The sequence below is a fragment of the Bombina bombina genome, chromosome 2 (assembly GCF_027579735.1).
Source record: "Bombina bombina isolate aBomBom1 chromosome 2, aBomBom1.pri, whole genome shotgun sequence".
Lineage (NCBI taxonomy): Eukaryota > Metazoa > Chordata > Amphibia > Anura > Bombinatoridae > Bombina > Bombina bombina.
The window spans coordinates 526282259-526297893 of NC_069500.1; the positions used below are offsets into that span (position 1 = coordinate 526282259).

General features: G+C 39.7%; 1 protein-coding gene and 1 pseudogene across 1 annotated transcript in view; one reads left to right on the top strand and one right to left on the bottom strand.

The window, feature by feature from the left end:
* ZFHX2 (zinc finger homeobox 2) overlaps positions 1-15635 on the bottom strand; it is a 108180-nt gene that overhangs the window by 66544 nt on the left and 26001 nt on the right. The window contains exon 6 of the mRNA XM_053702321.1: positions 13940-14140. Within this exon, the coding sequence (XP_053558296.1) occupies positions 13940-14140 (201 nt within the window). The remainder of the gene's footprint in view (positions 1-13939; positions 14141-15635) is intronic.
* Positions 9090-9268, top strand: LOC128650580 (uncharacterized; annotated as a pseudogene).

Consider the following 15635-nt stretch of genomic DNA (forward strand, 5'->3'; position numbering starts at 1 on the left):
CTATGGGACTTCCATAGCGCCGGTATTACGAGTCTGTCCTGGGAGGCCAAAAAGTGAGCAGTACAGCCTACCCTGTCAAGAGTCCGAACGCATTTAAAAGTCAGTAGTTAAGAGTTTTATGGTACAACGTTGTAACATAAAACTCATAACTAAAGTGCTAAAAAGTACACTAACACCCATAAACTACCTATTAACCCCTAAACCGAGGCCCTCCCGCATCGCAAACACTAAAATAAAAATTTTAACCCCTAATCTGCCGCTCCGGACACCGCCGCCACCTACATTATATTTATGAACCCCTAGTCTGCTGCCCCCAACATCGCCGACACCTACATTATATTTATTAACCCCGATCTGCCGCCCCCAATGTCGCCGCAACCTACCTACACTTATTGACCCCTAATCTGCCGCCTCCAACGTCGCCGCCACTATAATAAACATATTAACCCCTAAACCGCTGCACTCCCGCCTCGCAAACATTAGTTAAATATTATTAACCCCTAATCTGCCGTCCCTAACATCGCCGCCACCTACCTACATTTATTAACCCCTAATCTGCCGCCCCCAACGTCGCCGCCACTATACTAAATGTATTAACCCCTAAACCTAAGTCTAACCCTAACCCAACACCCCTAACTTAAATATAATTAAAATAAATCTAACTAAAAATTCTTAAAATTAACTAAAATTATTCCTATTTAAAACTAAATACTTACCTATAAAATAAACCCTAAACTAGCTACAATATAACTAATAGTTACATTGTATCTATCTTAGGGTTTATTTTTATTTTACAGGCAAGTTTGTATTTATTTTAACTAGGTACAATAGTTATTAAATAGTTATTAACTATTTAATAACTACCTAGCTAAAATAAATACAAAACTACCTGTAAAATAAAACCTAACCTACGTTACAATAACACCTAACACTTCACTATAATTAAATAAATTAACTAAATTAAATACAATTACCTAAATTAAATCAAATTAGCTAAATTAAAAAAAAAAAACCTCTAAATTACAGAAAATAATAAATTACAAGATATTTAAACTAATTACACCTAACTAATAGCCCTATCAAAATAAAAAAAAGCCCCCCTAAATAAAAAAAACCCTAGCCTAAACTAAACTACCAATAGCCCTTAAAAGGGCCTTTTGCGGGGCATTGCCCCAAAGTAATCAGCTCTTTTACCTGTAAAAAAAAATACAAACAGCCCCCCAACAGTAAAACCCACCACCCACACAACCAACCGCCCAAATAAAATACTATCTAAAAAAACCTAAGCTCCCCATTGCTCTGAAAAGGGCATTTGGATGGGCATTGCCCTTAAAAGGGCAGTTAGCACTTTTGCGGCCCAAAGTCCCTAACCTAAAAATAAAACACACCCAATACACCCTTAAAAAAACCTAACACTAACCCCCTGAAGATTGACTTACTGTCCTGAAGATCCGACATCCATCCTCAAGGAAGCGGCAGAAGTCTTCATCCAACCGGGTCGAAGTCCTCAACGAAGCCTGGAGAAGTCTTCATCCAAGCCTGGCGAAGTGGTTCTCCAGACGGGCAGAAGTCTTCATCCAGACGGCATCTTCTATCTTCATCCATCCGACGCGGAGCGGCTCCATCTTCAAGACATCCGACGCGGAGCATCCTCTTCATCCGACGACTAAAGACGAATGAAGGTACCTTTAAGTGACGTCATCCAAGATGGCGTCCCTTAGATTCCGATTGGCTGACAGAATTCTATCAGCCAATCTGAAATTAAGGTAGAAAAAATCCTATTGGCTGATGCAATCAGCCAATAGGATTGAAGTTCAATCCTATTGGCTGATCCAATCAGCCAATAGGATTGAGCTCGCATTCTATTGGCTGATTGGAACATCCGCGTCGGATGTCTTGAAGATGGAGCCGCTCTGCGTCAGATGGATGAAGATAGAAGATGCCGTCTGGATGAAGACTTCTGCCCGTCTGGAGGACCACTTTGCCCGGCTTGGATGAAGACTTCTCCCGGCTTCGTTGAGGACTTCGAACCTGTTGGATGAAGACTTCTGCCGCTTCCTTGAGGATGGATGTCGGATCTTCAGAACAGTAAGTCGATCTTCAGGGGGTTGGTGTTAGGTTTTTTTAAGGGTGTATTGGGTGGGTTTTATTTTTAGGTTAGGGACTTTGGGCTGCAAAAGAGCTAACTGCCCTTTAAATGGCAATGCCCATCCAAATGCCCTTTTCAGGGCAATGGCGAGCTTAGGCTTTTTTAGTTAGGCTTTTATTTGGTGGGTTGGTTGTGGGTGGTGGGTTTTACTGTTGGGGGGGTTGTTTGTATTTTTTTTTTTACAGGTAAAAGAGCTGATTACTTTGGGGCAATGCCCCGCAAAATGCCCTTTTAAGGGCTATTGGTAGTTTAGTTTAGTCTAGGGTTTTTTTTATTTTGGGGGGCTTTTTTTATTTTGATAGGGCTATTAGATTAGGTGTAATTAGTTTAAATATCTTGTAATTTGTTTAGGTGTTATTGTAAATTAGGTTAGGTTTTATTTTACAGGTACTTTTGTATTTATTTTAGCTAGGTAGTTATTAAATAGTTAATAACTACTGTATTTAATAACTATTCTACTTAGTTAAAATAAATACAAACTTGCCTGTAAAATAAAAATAAACCCTAAGCTAGCTACAATGTAACTATTAGTTATATTGTAGCTAGCTTAGAGTTTATTTTATAGGTAAGTATTTAGTTTTAAATAGGAATAATTTAGCTAATTATAGTAATTTTATTTAGATTTATTTAAATTATATTTAAGTTAGGGGGTGTTAGGGTTAGACTTAGGTTTAGGGGTTAATACATTTAGTATGTAGGTAGGTGGCGGCGATGTTAGGGACGGCAGATTAGGGGTTAATAATATTTAACTGTTTGCAAGGCTGGAGTGCGGCGGTTTAGGGGTTAATATGTTTATTATAGTGACGGCGACATTGGGGCGGCAGATTATGGGTTAATAAGTGTAGGTAGGTGGCGGCGACATTGGGGGCGGCAGATTAGGGGTTAATAAGAATAATGTAGGTGTCGCGATGTTGGGGGCGGCAGATTAGGGGTTAATAAGTGTAAGATTAGGGGTGTTTAGACTCGGGGTTCATGTTAGGGTGTTAGGTGTAAATATAAAATGTGTTTCCACATAGGAATCAATAGGGCTGCGTTACTGAGTTTTCCGCTGCTTTATTGCAGGTGTTAGACTTTTTCTCAACCGGCTCTCCCCATTGATTCCTATGGGGAAATCATGCACGAGCATGTACGACCAGCTCACCGCTGACTTAAGCAGCGCTGGTATTGAAGTGCGGTAAGGAGCAAAATTTTGCTCAACGCTCACTTCTTACCTTTTAACGCCGGGTTTGTAAAAACCTGTAATACCAGCCCTGTAGCAAAGTGAGCGGTGAGACAAAACTGCTCGTTAGCACCGCATAGCCTCTAACGCAAAACTCGTAATCTAGCCGAATGTTTGCTGAAACACATAGAGCTACCCCAATTGAGCTGAAGATACAATTTGCATTTTAAAACTTTTTATTTTATTTGCATTTTCTGATCGAGTCGAGGGAGAGACTTTTGGCGAGCAGCATTAACCTAAGGGAAGTATAATTCATATTGTATTTTTGCTTTGTTTTATTTATATTCAATATAGACCAATATATGAAGCTTCAACTTCAACAAACATATCCCGCCAAATACTGCTGACCATGTTTCTACTTATTTTTCAGATGTTTACTTCTACTGAGCATGATCAAAATATATTGGAATACTAGCATTAAACCATTATATCTTAGCAACTAAAGCATGCTTTTTCTTTTCACTAAAAATATTGGCACAGTGTTTTTTGCTGTAGGAGTTTGCACTGCCTGTGAATGGTTCTATCTGCTGGATTGCTCTATATACCATGATTTTAAGGAGCTTTTAAATAAAGGAACCCATTTTACCTTATATAAGTGAGTGTGGGATTACATATTTGTTTAAGGATATTGAGCTAGATCTAAAGCACACCAGACCTCTTATGCAGCTTTTTCTGAGAGCATGGCTAATTGTTTTCAATGTTAAGAGATAGGGACAGTTTTTTGGCACTAATTGGCTGAAATGCAAGTTTTTAAAAAGCACTGAGATAAGGAGGCAGTCTGCAGAAGCTTAGATACAAGGTAATCACAGAGGTAAAAGGTATATTAATATAACCATGTTGGTTATGCAAAACTGGGGAATGGGAATGGGTAATAAAGGGATTATCTGTATTTTTAAACAATAAACATTTTCAAGCAGACAGCCCTTTAATAACTCTAAAAATACTTGTTTTCCGCATTTTTCAGTCACTGAGGGTGGCGACAAATCTGACAGATCTCAAAGCAATTAACTCACGCAATCCAAAGTTACAAACACCTGAAAAACATAGTTTGACATTGAACAGTCCAGCAAACACGAACTGAGCTAAATTTATAGATGAATTCTGTTTGTTGTATATAAAACTATCACTATTTAAAACATTCCATGGGATCATTACTGTCCACTATGGGTCTGCGCGTCTACAACTGAGTATCTATAAACGGTAACATGAATATTTAAGGGGACATTCTAGTGCTAGTTTGACCCCGCACTGTCTGCTTACAAGTTCTATATTATATTTGTAAGGGACTTATTCTGTTTGCACTGTGCAATTCACAAAGCTGAATAAACTGCATGTGTCATGGTTTAATCAGGGGCAAGGGTAATATAGCATTTCATTATGTTATACATTTTCTTAACATAGTTGATTCTGTTTTTATTAATGCATATGTTATATATTCATATTCATTAATCACTAGGGACTGAAGTGGAAACATTGCTGGAATTACACTGTCTGTATTTTAAAAACACACAGCTATATGTCCCAAGATGCAAAAATGTGCAAATATATTCATTTGGAAGCACCTAATACTGTTTAAACCTGTTAGAAGTGCATGCAAACAAAATGAAAGAAAGAAAGAAATCATGGGGACTGCAGTTCTCTGACAACAACGTATGGAGCGGCTACAAAAACCCACTCCACAATATTCTGGCCTCTGCATGGTCTATTATATAAAATGTACTGTGACTTTCTCATAACTGTCTCTCCTCCATTCAGTCATCTGTTTTGCATATCGCATTTAGGGTCAGATTACGAGTGGAGCGCAAACGTTTGTGCACAAGTGAAGTCAGGTTTTTGCAATTGTTTGCGTGCAGGTTAAATTGCGCTAGTATTAGAATTTGAAAGTAAACGCAATTGCTTGTGCGCAATTGAAGTTAATGCATATCGGGTTAGTTCAACCTCAGAGATGTGGTTAACCGTTTCGCAAAACAAAATGTATTACAAAGTACAATTACACTCATAAAAAAGTATCTAATAAAAATGATGAAAAAAACAAAAATTGCTATAAAGACTCAAAGCTATGAGGTCTCAGGTGTTAAAAGAAAAAAAAGGCCGGCCAAGGGCTTTAAAGGGACAGTAAACGTACAGAATAATGTTATATAACATTATTTTTTAGAGGTAACTTCATAATTTACAAGTATTGACAGTTTTTTTTAGTCTGGACTCTGCTCCAGGATCTACTGAGCGGGTCTTGGATTTTCAAAGCACTATTCGTGGGCGTGCTGGCTAGTCACAGTACGTCCGATCGCGCCATTGGACTGAATGTAGCTTGTTCCAGCTACCAGACCAGAGAGGGAGCAAGAGACCACCAAGAGACAGTCTACACTAAACGTTGTTATATTAATATACTTTATAAAATTCTGCCTGTTTCCAAACCACTATAGACAGCCTCATAATCACGTTTGCTAGGAGACTGCTACTTCATGTGAGCCATATAGATAACATTGTGCTCACGCCCGTGGGTTCTGCACAACACAACTAAAATGCAAGTTAATAGATAATAATAGATAATAAATAAATAGCCATGTGATCAGGGGGCTGTCAAAAGGCTTAGATACAAGGTAATAACAGAGGTTAAACGTATATTAATATAACCATGTTGGCTGTGTAAAACTGGGGAATGGGTAATAAAGGGATTATCTATATTTTTAAACAATAACAAATTTTGAGTTGACTGTCCCTTTAAACCTCTAAATTTCTGCCTGAATCTAAGCCACTACCGACAGCCTCTTATCACATGATTTTTTATTAGATTTTTATAAGAGATTGCTAAGCCATGGAGTTGTGCAGGACACAGCACTAATTGGCTAAAATGCAATCAATAGATAATAAATAGCCATGTTATAAGGGGGCTGTCAGAAGAGGCTTAGATACAAGGTAATCACAGAGGTAAAAAGTGTATTAATATAACCATGTGGGCTTTGCAAAAAGAGATTACTTATCTGTTTAAACACTAAAAATTTTGGGGAGTAGACTGTCCCTTTAAGAACCACCTATGGAATCACCCACACAGACAACAAGGCTAGTCACTGTTGTAAAGTTATTAAACATGAGTTGTTCTGCAGTTGTTATCTGATAAATACACTTGGGACAGATATATAACAAACTTAGGGGCCGAATTATCATTGTCTTTCCAACATGATAGGCTGTAGCGTAATCAGGTCCGACAGACATCACGGAATGCAGACAGCATATTTAACATTGCACAAGCAGTTCTGGTGAACTGCTTGTGCAATGCCGCCCCCTGCAGATTCGCGGCCAATCACCCGCTAGCAGGGTGTGTCAATCAACCCGATCGTATAGGATCAGGCGGATTGCAGACCGCAGCCTCAGAGGCGGCAGACCAGTTATGGAGCAGCTGTCTTAAGACCGCTGCTTCATAACTGCTGCTTCTGGCGAGCCTGAAGGCTTGCGTGGAAACAGGGGCATCAGGGGCTGTTTGGCCCTTGATAAATCAGCCCCTTAGCCTTGAGAAGTCAGCAGGGGGGGGATTTCAAGCTCTGAGGATTAGAAATTGCTCAATTGTCAAAGCTAAATTACAAAGACAAAATAAATAATGAAAATATATTGCAAAGATGTTTCATTCTGTATAACTAAACATTTTATATAAAAAGCTCAAGGTGTTAACTGTCCCTTTAACTTGCATCTGCTATTATCCCCTCACAAATACATTTAAATAATTATTGGCTTCTCCTAACCCTTAACACCCCCTCCCTTTACTTGCAGTGATGGGTCATAGATCTGAAATATATGTTCCTGCCTTAAAGGGACAGTGTAAACCAGTTTTCAAATATCTACATGTAATGGACATTACTATAAAGAAGAATACTGATCTAAAAATCCAGTATAAAACCTTTATTCTTAGAAGTTCCCAGTTTAGCACTGTTGATAAGGTTGGCTGGGACACCCAGTGAAAGGGTCTGGGAAAGCAGGAAAAGCAGAGACTCCCTCCTCCCCTGCATATGAAAAGCCAGATTACACAAACAGGAGATAGCAAGAATCTGTAGACTTCAGTCTACATCTGATACTTTAGGGCTTGGTTAGGAGTCTGAAAATCAGCACAATGTTATTAAAAAATAAGTAAAACTAAACATTGTTGCAAAAACACTCCCAGGTGGGCCATATAAATGGATCTACAAAACATTTATGCAAAGAAAAAATTAGTGTACATGTACAATGTCCCTTTAATCGTGATCCCAGCATTGCCAAATTGTTTCTTTAATCTTGATTGAAGCCACCCCTCCCCCAAGAAAAAAAGTCTCTTATCTTGATGGGTGTTTCCTGTCTTCAAATTTTAACAAAAAGATTACTCCTACTTTAAAACGTTATTCCTAATAAATATACAAAGATAGCAGCTCCATTTCAGGACAAACCTGGTGAAATGACAGATGATGTACTAAAATGTTGCTGCAGTATATTTATTTGAAATAAAGGTCTAGATTACAAGTGACACCCTGTCGATTGTGCACAAGCGATATCGGGTTTTTGTAGCTGTTTGAGCGTAAGATAAACTCCGCCCTTTTACAAGTTGAAAGGAAATGCAAACTCGAGAGCGCTATCATGATTTACACTAGAATGATTACCGGGATTTCAGAGCTCTGGTTAACTGTTACACGAGTCAAAAGTGTCACAAAACACATCAAAAATACATTTAAAAGTACAGTAATACTCATAATAACACTGTCTGATAAAAATGATTTTAAAAATTGCAATACAAAGTTTTAAGGGTTTAAAGATATGAAAAAATAGGGCAAAATTGCTTTTACATAGGGATCCATAGGAACACATGTATAAATAGGTATGTATATAAATATATACGCATGTATTTCTATACATAAGTATATATGTATTTACTGACATATATACACATATAAATACAGATATACATATGTATAGAAATAAATACATATATCTCATTGCAATCCTGCGCTGGTGTTTGCGCGAGCTGGCGGCTGCTATATAATTTTTTCCCCCTCAAAACAAGGCTCTATTAAAGTCTATGGGGGAAAATGATTTTCAATTTCGCAAAGTCTTTTTTCTGAGCGAGGATGCGACCCTCGTGTGCAACTGGGCAAGCTATGGTAAAAAAAAAAAAGTTGAGGGCAGATAAAACACTTGCGGGAGTGCAGATTTACGCTCAACTTTGTAATCTAGTCCAAAGTGTTTTACAGTGTGCCTCACTTTCTTGTTAGAGATAGCGATAATACATTTGTGACTGCACCTTGAAAATATCATTCAAATGAAAGAGCAGCGTTTACACATAGCGAAAATATTTCTGCCTTTTTAATTTATTTGACCTTATGAAAAACCATAATCTATTCTGAACCTAGATGCCGTTAACAGGTTTACTAGGCAACAAGCTGAAGCCGGTCACATGTGAAACAAGTCCATGAGTTGTTTAGTGATGTTCTATTCCTGTCATATCCTATTGTATTAGGCCTACAGCATTGTACTGGCATAAAGCAGTTCATGTTTAAAACAGTTTAAGAATCAAATAAAGACATTTTGAATCTCATTTGTATCCCCAGCTGCAGATTAAACTCTTTATGCTTAGTGTTTCTGTGGAAAAAACAAATCTCCTGAGTAGAATGGCTGTGTACATGCGCAACACATTCAACAGATTTACACTAGAGTTGTTGTTTTTTTACATTTTAAAGGGATATTAAACAATATGAGATTGTAATCGCTTCTCGGCCTTTTGGCTAAGATCAAGTGTAGTATCTGTTCTTATCAGTTTAATATCTGATACGCGCCCTATCTGGGTGCCATATATTAAATGGATTTTTGAAACAGGGAGATGGAAGAAGAGCTTGCAAAAAAAAAAACAATATGAGATTGTAATATAAAATGTTTAATTATGTGTAGTTAAGAAACTTTGCAATAGACTTTCATTATTTTTTTTTCCATTTTCCTCTCATTTAAATTGTTAGTTTTCTAAACTCCACTGAGTTTCTACAAAGCAATGGCCATGTTTGAACTTAAGTTACCCTTTATCTTATTATCTGTTTCCCTTGCTGAAGACAATTAGGGACAGATAAAAATCAGGCAATTAAAAAAGGGATTCCACACAGCTTTATATGCACAAGCAGAGATGTTGGAATCTTGCTCTCCCCCTCCGGAACTTATCAGTACCTACCTCCAATCCCATCTCTCTCCTTCTCCTCATTTGAAGTCCACTGCATTCGCCTGTTCTCCCCCCTCTCCCTCAAAGTGGCAGTCATCTATTGCCCTCCTGGACCTACCTCCCATTTCCTTGACAACTTTGCCGCCTGGCTTCCTCACTTTCTCTCTACAAATATACCAACCATAATTCTTGGGGACTTCAACATTCCCAATGACAACCCGTCTGCCCCTGCTGCCCCTAAACTTTTTTCACTCACATCCTCCTTCGGTCTCTCACAATCCACGCTATTCCCTACCCACCATGATGGACACTCCATCAACCTGGTATTTTCCTACCTCTGTTCTATATCTGACCTCCCCTGTCGCCCTTTTCCCATTTCTGACCATCACCTGGTCACCTATAATATTAATGCAATAGCTAAACCCACTGCTCCATCCCACCCCCGCACCTGTAGAAATCTACATGCTGTGGATCCGCTCCAATTTACAAAAATTATTCAAGATCTCCTTCCTCACACTTCCACTGTAACCTGCCCTGATCTCGCAACAGCCCACTATAACAAAACGCTGTCCTCTGCACTAGACACACTTGCACCTCCCCAGCTGCGCAAAACATCATGCCGTCAGTTGCAGCCCTGGCACTCTCAGCAAACACGCTATTTGAAAAAATGCTCCCGTACTGTTGAGCGTGTCTGGAGGAAAACTCACTATGAACCTGACTTCATACACTATAAGTTTATTCTTCGTTCATACACTTCTGCCCTTCACTTAGCCAAGCAAACCTACTTCTCTTCTCTTATAGCTACTCTTTCCTCAAACCCTAAACGACTCTTCTCCACCTGTAACTCTCTGCTCTACCCTCCTGCTCCACCCCCTCCATCTGTCTTTAGTGCTCAAGACCTGGCAGACTACTTCTTAAACAAAACACGTACTATCCGAAGCAACATCCCAACACCAACCTGCAATATTCCATCAACAGGCCCAGTTACTCCCTCTGCATCTGCCATCCAGCCACTGAGAATGAATTCCTTACTATCTTCCTCACGCCTCACTACCTGCCCGCTCGACCCTATCCCTTCCCATCTAATACCCTCCCTATCTTCCACCCTCACTCCTGCTCTTACCCACATCTTCAAACTATCTCTCTCTACAGGCTCATTCCCATCTTCTTTCAAACATGCAAAAGTCACTCCCATACTGAAAAAAACCTCCCTCGACCCTAATTCTCCTGAAAGCTACCGTCCCATATCACTGCTTCCACTAACATAAAAACTCCTTGAAAAACTAGTTTATATTCGCCTAACCCATTTCCTGTCCGCCAACTCCTTGCTTGACCCCCTGCAATCCGGATTTCGCCCCAAACACTCAACTGAAACTGCCCTTACCAAGGTTACTAACGATCTTCTCTCTGCTAAAAATATTGGACACTACTCTATACTCATATTACTTGACCTCTCAGCTGCCTTCGACACAGTTGACCACCCCCTCCTCCTACACACCCTTAGCTCTTTTGGCCTCTGTGACACTGCCCTTTCCTGGATTCACTCTTATCTTTCTCACAGGTCTTTTTCTGTGTCATTTGCCGGCGACTCCTCCTCTCCAATGCCTCTGTCTGTTGGAGTACCTCAAGGATCTGTTCTGGGTCCTCTACTCTTCTCCATCTATACTTCTTCGCTGGGTAAACTTATCAACAGTTATGGCTTCAAATATCACCTCTATGCTGATGACACCCAGATCTACCTCTCCACCCCTGCTCTCTCTCCCTCTGTCCTTTCTCATGTCAGTGACTGCCTATCTGGTATTTCTTCCTGGATGGCCTCTCATCACCTAAAGATTAACATGTCCAAGACTGAGCTCCTTCTTATCCCCCCCTCAAGCTCTATCCCTGTTGACGGCATAACCATTTCCCCATCGCCCCAAGTCCGCTGCCTCGGAGTTACACTTGACTCAAATCTATCCTTCGCCTCCCATATCCAATCGCTTTCTACATCCTGCCGCAAGCATCTACGTAACATTTCCAAGATTCAACCTTTCCTGTGCGTACACACCACAAAGCAAATAATCCACTCCCTTGTTATTTCCCGACTTGACTACTGCAATAACCTACTTACTGGCCTTCCTCTTTCCCGCCTCTTCCCCCTTCAATCCATCCTAAATGCCTCTGCCAGGCTGATCCACCTTTCCCGTCGCTCTTTGTCTGCTGCACCTCTCTGCGAGTCCCTTCATTGGCTCCCCATACACAGCAGAATTAAATTCAAAATTCTCACCCTTGTATACAAAGCGCTCAAAAACACCACTCCCCTCTCTAATCAACTAGTATCAAGTATACTCCAGCCCGCCCACTAAGAGCCAACAATGACCTGCTCCTTGCATCTGCGACTATCACCTACTCTCATGCTAGACTGCAGGACTTCTGTCGTGCAGCTCCTACCCTCTGGAACACTCTCCCTCGTGCTGTCAGGCTTTGCCCTAATCTGTCTTCCTTTAAATGCTCTCTGAAGACTTTTCTGTTCAGAGAAGTCTACCACCCAACTCAATAATATTTCTCTTACCTAACATTTCCCTCCTCTAACTCTGTATTAACATCTTTCTCAATCTTGCAGTCCTCACCTCCTGTTTCTCAACCCCCTACCCTTCTAGATGGTAAGTTCCCACGGGAATAGGGCCCTCAATTCCTCCTGTATGTGTTCGTAAATTTTGTCCTGTGTACTTGAAGTTTTATATTGTTTTATTTAAATGAACTGTATCCATAGACAGCGCTGCGGAATATGATGGCGCTTCATAAATAAAGTATAATAATAATAATAATAATAATAAAACAGAAAACTAGTTCAAACATGGCGGCACCAATTACTTTATAGAAACTAAACCTTTACACTTATATTTTTAATATACATCTACATATAATTTGAAGGCAAATCTTTGCTTTGTATACAACATTATGTCTAGCATGTATTTACTGTTTAATATCCCTTTAAGCAGTGCTATACAAGGGTGTATTTTGCACATGGACTTATGACACTTGTAAATGTTCTAGAACAAATGGAGGGGAGGAACCTGCCCTGAGCTACAATAATTATTAAATGCTCTTTTAACCAAAGTGTATTGCATGTTGAAAGGTACCCAAGCTTACAATCTAAAATTGAATGGTTATAAATAAATGGAGTGCCAGTTAGGCCAGTGGAATAGTGGCTGAAGGGAAGATCAATGAGCCAGATTGAAAAATGGAAAAAAAACACTTTATCCAACATCTTTCACCTTTAATGATAAGATGTGATGCTAAAGATGTTTACAATAGAAAAGGTGTATTTTTACTGCACTTAGTATGCACGTAACTTATTACCAGATAGCTTTGAATATCTGATAACGATTACTAGATGTCAACTGAGATTACCTGTAATGACAATAAATTAGAACTGGTTACCTTAAAGGGACACTAAACCCAAAAAATTTCTTTCGTGATTCAGATACAGAATACAATTTTAAACAACATTCCAACTGCTATTATGTAATTTGCTTCATTCTTTAGATATCCTTTGTTGAAGAAATAGTGATGCACATGGGTGAGCCAATCACACGAGTCATCTATGTGCAGCCACCAATCAGCTGCTACTGAGCCTATCTAGATATGCTTTCCAGCAAAGCATAGCAAGAAAATGAAGCAAATTAGATAATAGAAGTAAATTAGAAAGTTTTTTAAAATAGCATGTTCTTTTTAAATCATGAAAGAAAAAAATTGGGTTTCATGTCCCTTTAACATTCCTTATTAAAAGTTTTCAAGTGGATTTGACTGGTGTTGAAACGTGACCCAGTGTTAAGTATCTAAATTATGTTTGCTGTGCACAGATATCAGACCACAAAAAAAAATACAAAAAGGTGAGACTGGAATATTATTTGGGTTTTTTTTGTGTGAAGGAAATTCACAAGTGGAGAGAAACTAAGAGGTAGAAGGAACCTCTTAGAACCTCCCCACTCTAAGGGGGTAGATTTATGAAGCTGCATTCACAGCTTTCTGGGCTATGTGGAACAGGTTTGCATGAGCGAGCCTGCTGTCACCTATTTAAGAAACAGAAACTGCTTCTTTTTCCGCTCCGCCACCTCAGAGGTGGTGAAATCAATCACCCTGACACACGCTCGTTCAAGGTAATTGACATGCCCTGCTCTAGTGCAATTGGTTGTGCCGGAGCAGGAGGCTGGTTTTCACAAGAAACCTCTTGTGCAATGTAAAATTCTGCCGTGCAGTGCAACATCGCAAGTGGCGATAGTAGGCGCACAGGTTCACTACTTGCAAACTTGTCTGCCTGCAAGGATGGTACATTTTGGACTAAGATCCACTTACACAGTATGCTAAGGACAGGCTTAACAATCTATGGTGTGCATGTATTATAAAGTGTGTGGCATATACTCACCACCTGCAGCAGTTTCTCCACACACTCAGACATCACATTGTGCCCATGCCCTAGATGCCCCCTCAAGTTCGCAGCTCCAGTCAGCTGTTCCTGGCAAAGTGGACAACGGAATGTCGGCTGCAATGAATGCTGGGATGTAGCATGGCTGTGAACAGTTTCTTCAGAGGGGCTAACAAATGCACAGAAGGGGCAGCAGAAAACCTGTATGAAAAATACCAGTGGGATTAAAAGATAGGATATTGATAACATAGCTAACCAGATAGAGAAAAAGATAGAAGGCAAGATCATGTCAGAAAGTAAAAATATACCTGGTTGAGTGTGTGGAGGGTATAAACAAGAAAAACCAAGAGGCAATGAAGTGGGAATTATAATGTATGTGCTTGAGGGCCTCTATCCATATGGGTCATGTAAGTTGTGGATAATTCACAAGAATAAGGTGCGATCAGTCCGTGTGTTGAATAAAAATTAAATAAAAAAAACTTTATTGACACAGGTAAAAAAGGACCTCAGAGTACACGGAACATCTACAAGGGTGTAGTGTGTCAGATTGGCTAACGCGTTTTCTTGTAAGTTGTGTACATTTTGCATGTTTGTGCTTGAATTAAACCCTATTGGGCCGATTTATCATCGGTCTGTCCGACATGATCCGCTCAGCGGATCATGTCTGACAGATATCGATGAATGACAACAGCATACGCTGTCAGCATTTATCATTGCACAAATGCCACCCCCTGCAGATTCATGGCCAATCGGACACTCGTATGAGATTGGGCGGATTGATGCCAGCAGCCTCAGAGCAGGCGGACCAGTTAAGGACCAGCGGTTTTAAGACCGCTGCTTCATAACTGCTGTTTCCGGGGAGCATGAAGGCTCGCACGGAAACAGGGGCATCAGAGGCCATTTGGCCCTTGATAAATTGGCCCCTGTATGTTTGTTATTGGTGGCTCTGTGCTTCACTGAATTTCTTCAGTGTTTAGGTAGGTTTCTTGAGAGAGTAAGTGTATCTGTGACTGGAGGATTTATGTACATATGTTTAGTGGTTCAATATGCAGGCGTATAGAGATTGGATAGATAATAAAAGGTTCTGCACATGTGTAATTAGTGATTCTATATGTGTTATAAGACTCTGCATTAATACAATTGTGTGTGTGTGTTCTGTTTCTATGTGATTCAAGTGTATCACTTCCTGTCAAAATATGCATGTTTATATTTTGAATAAAAATATGTTTTTCCCCCACTTCTAACATAAGGCTGGGATGACATAGCCAATCAGGGGTGAAATATTTGAGCCATTAAACCACATGGTCATTACTCTCCTCGATGTCTAAAAGGCTGGAGCTAGCTGTACTGCGCATGCGCAGTGTGACAGACTGTGAATGACAAAATGGGATTGATTTTGGCATCAGGCCTAATGGCTTAAAAGATACAGCTTCTGATTAGCTGTATTGACCAGGCCTTCTATTACAAAATAAAGAGCAAGACTAAGATGCTGGATTGCTTCTGCAAAATAGGTAACATTCATAGTTAATGTAAATGTTTGTATGAGAAAAAGTATTGATTTTATACAGCGTGGACTGAAAGTGAAGCATTACGCTAATCTGTCACTTCATGTACTTTATATAAACTCTCTATGTAAATGAAGGCTAGGCATGTGTGTGACTGGAGCTTCTGTAAGTATGTGATTAGAGAATATATA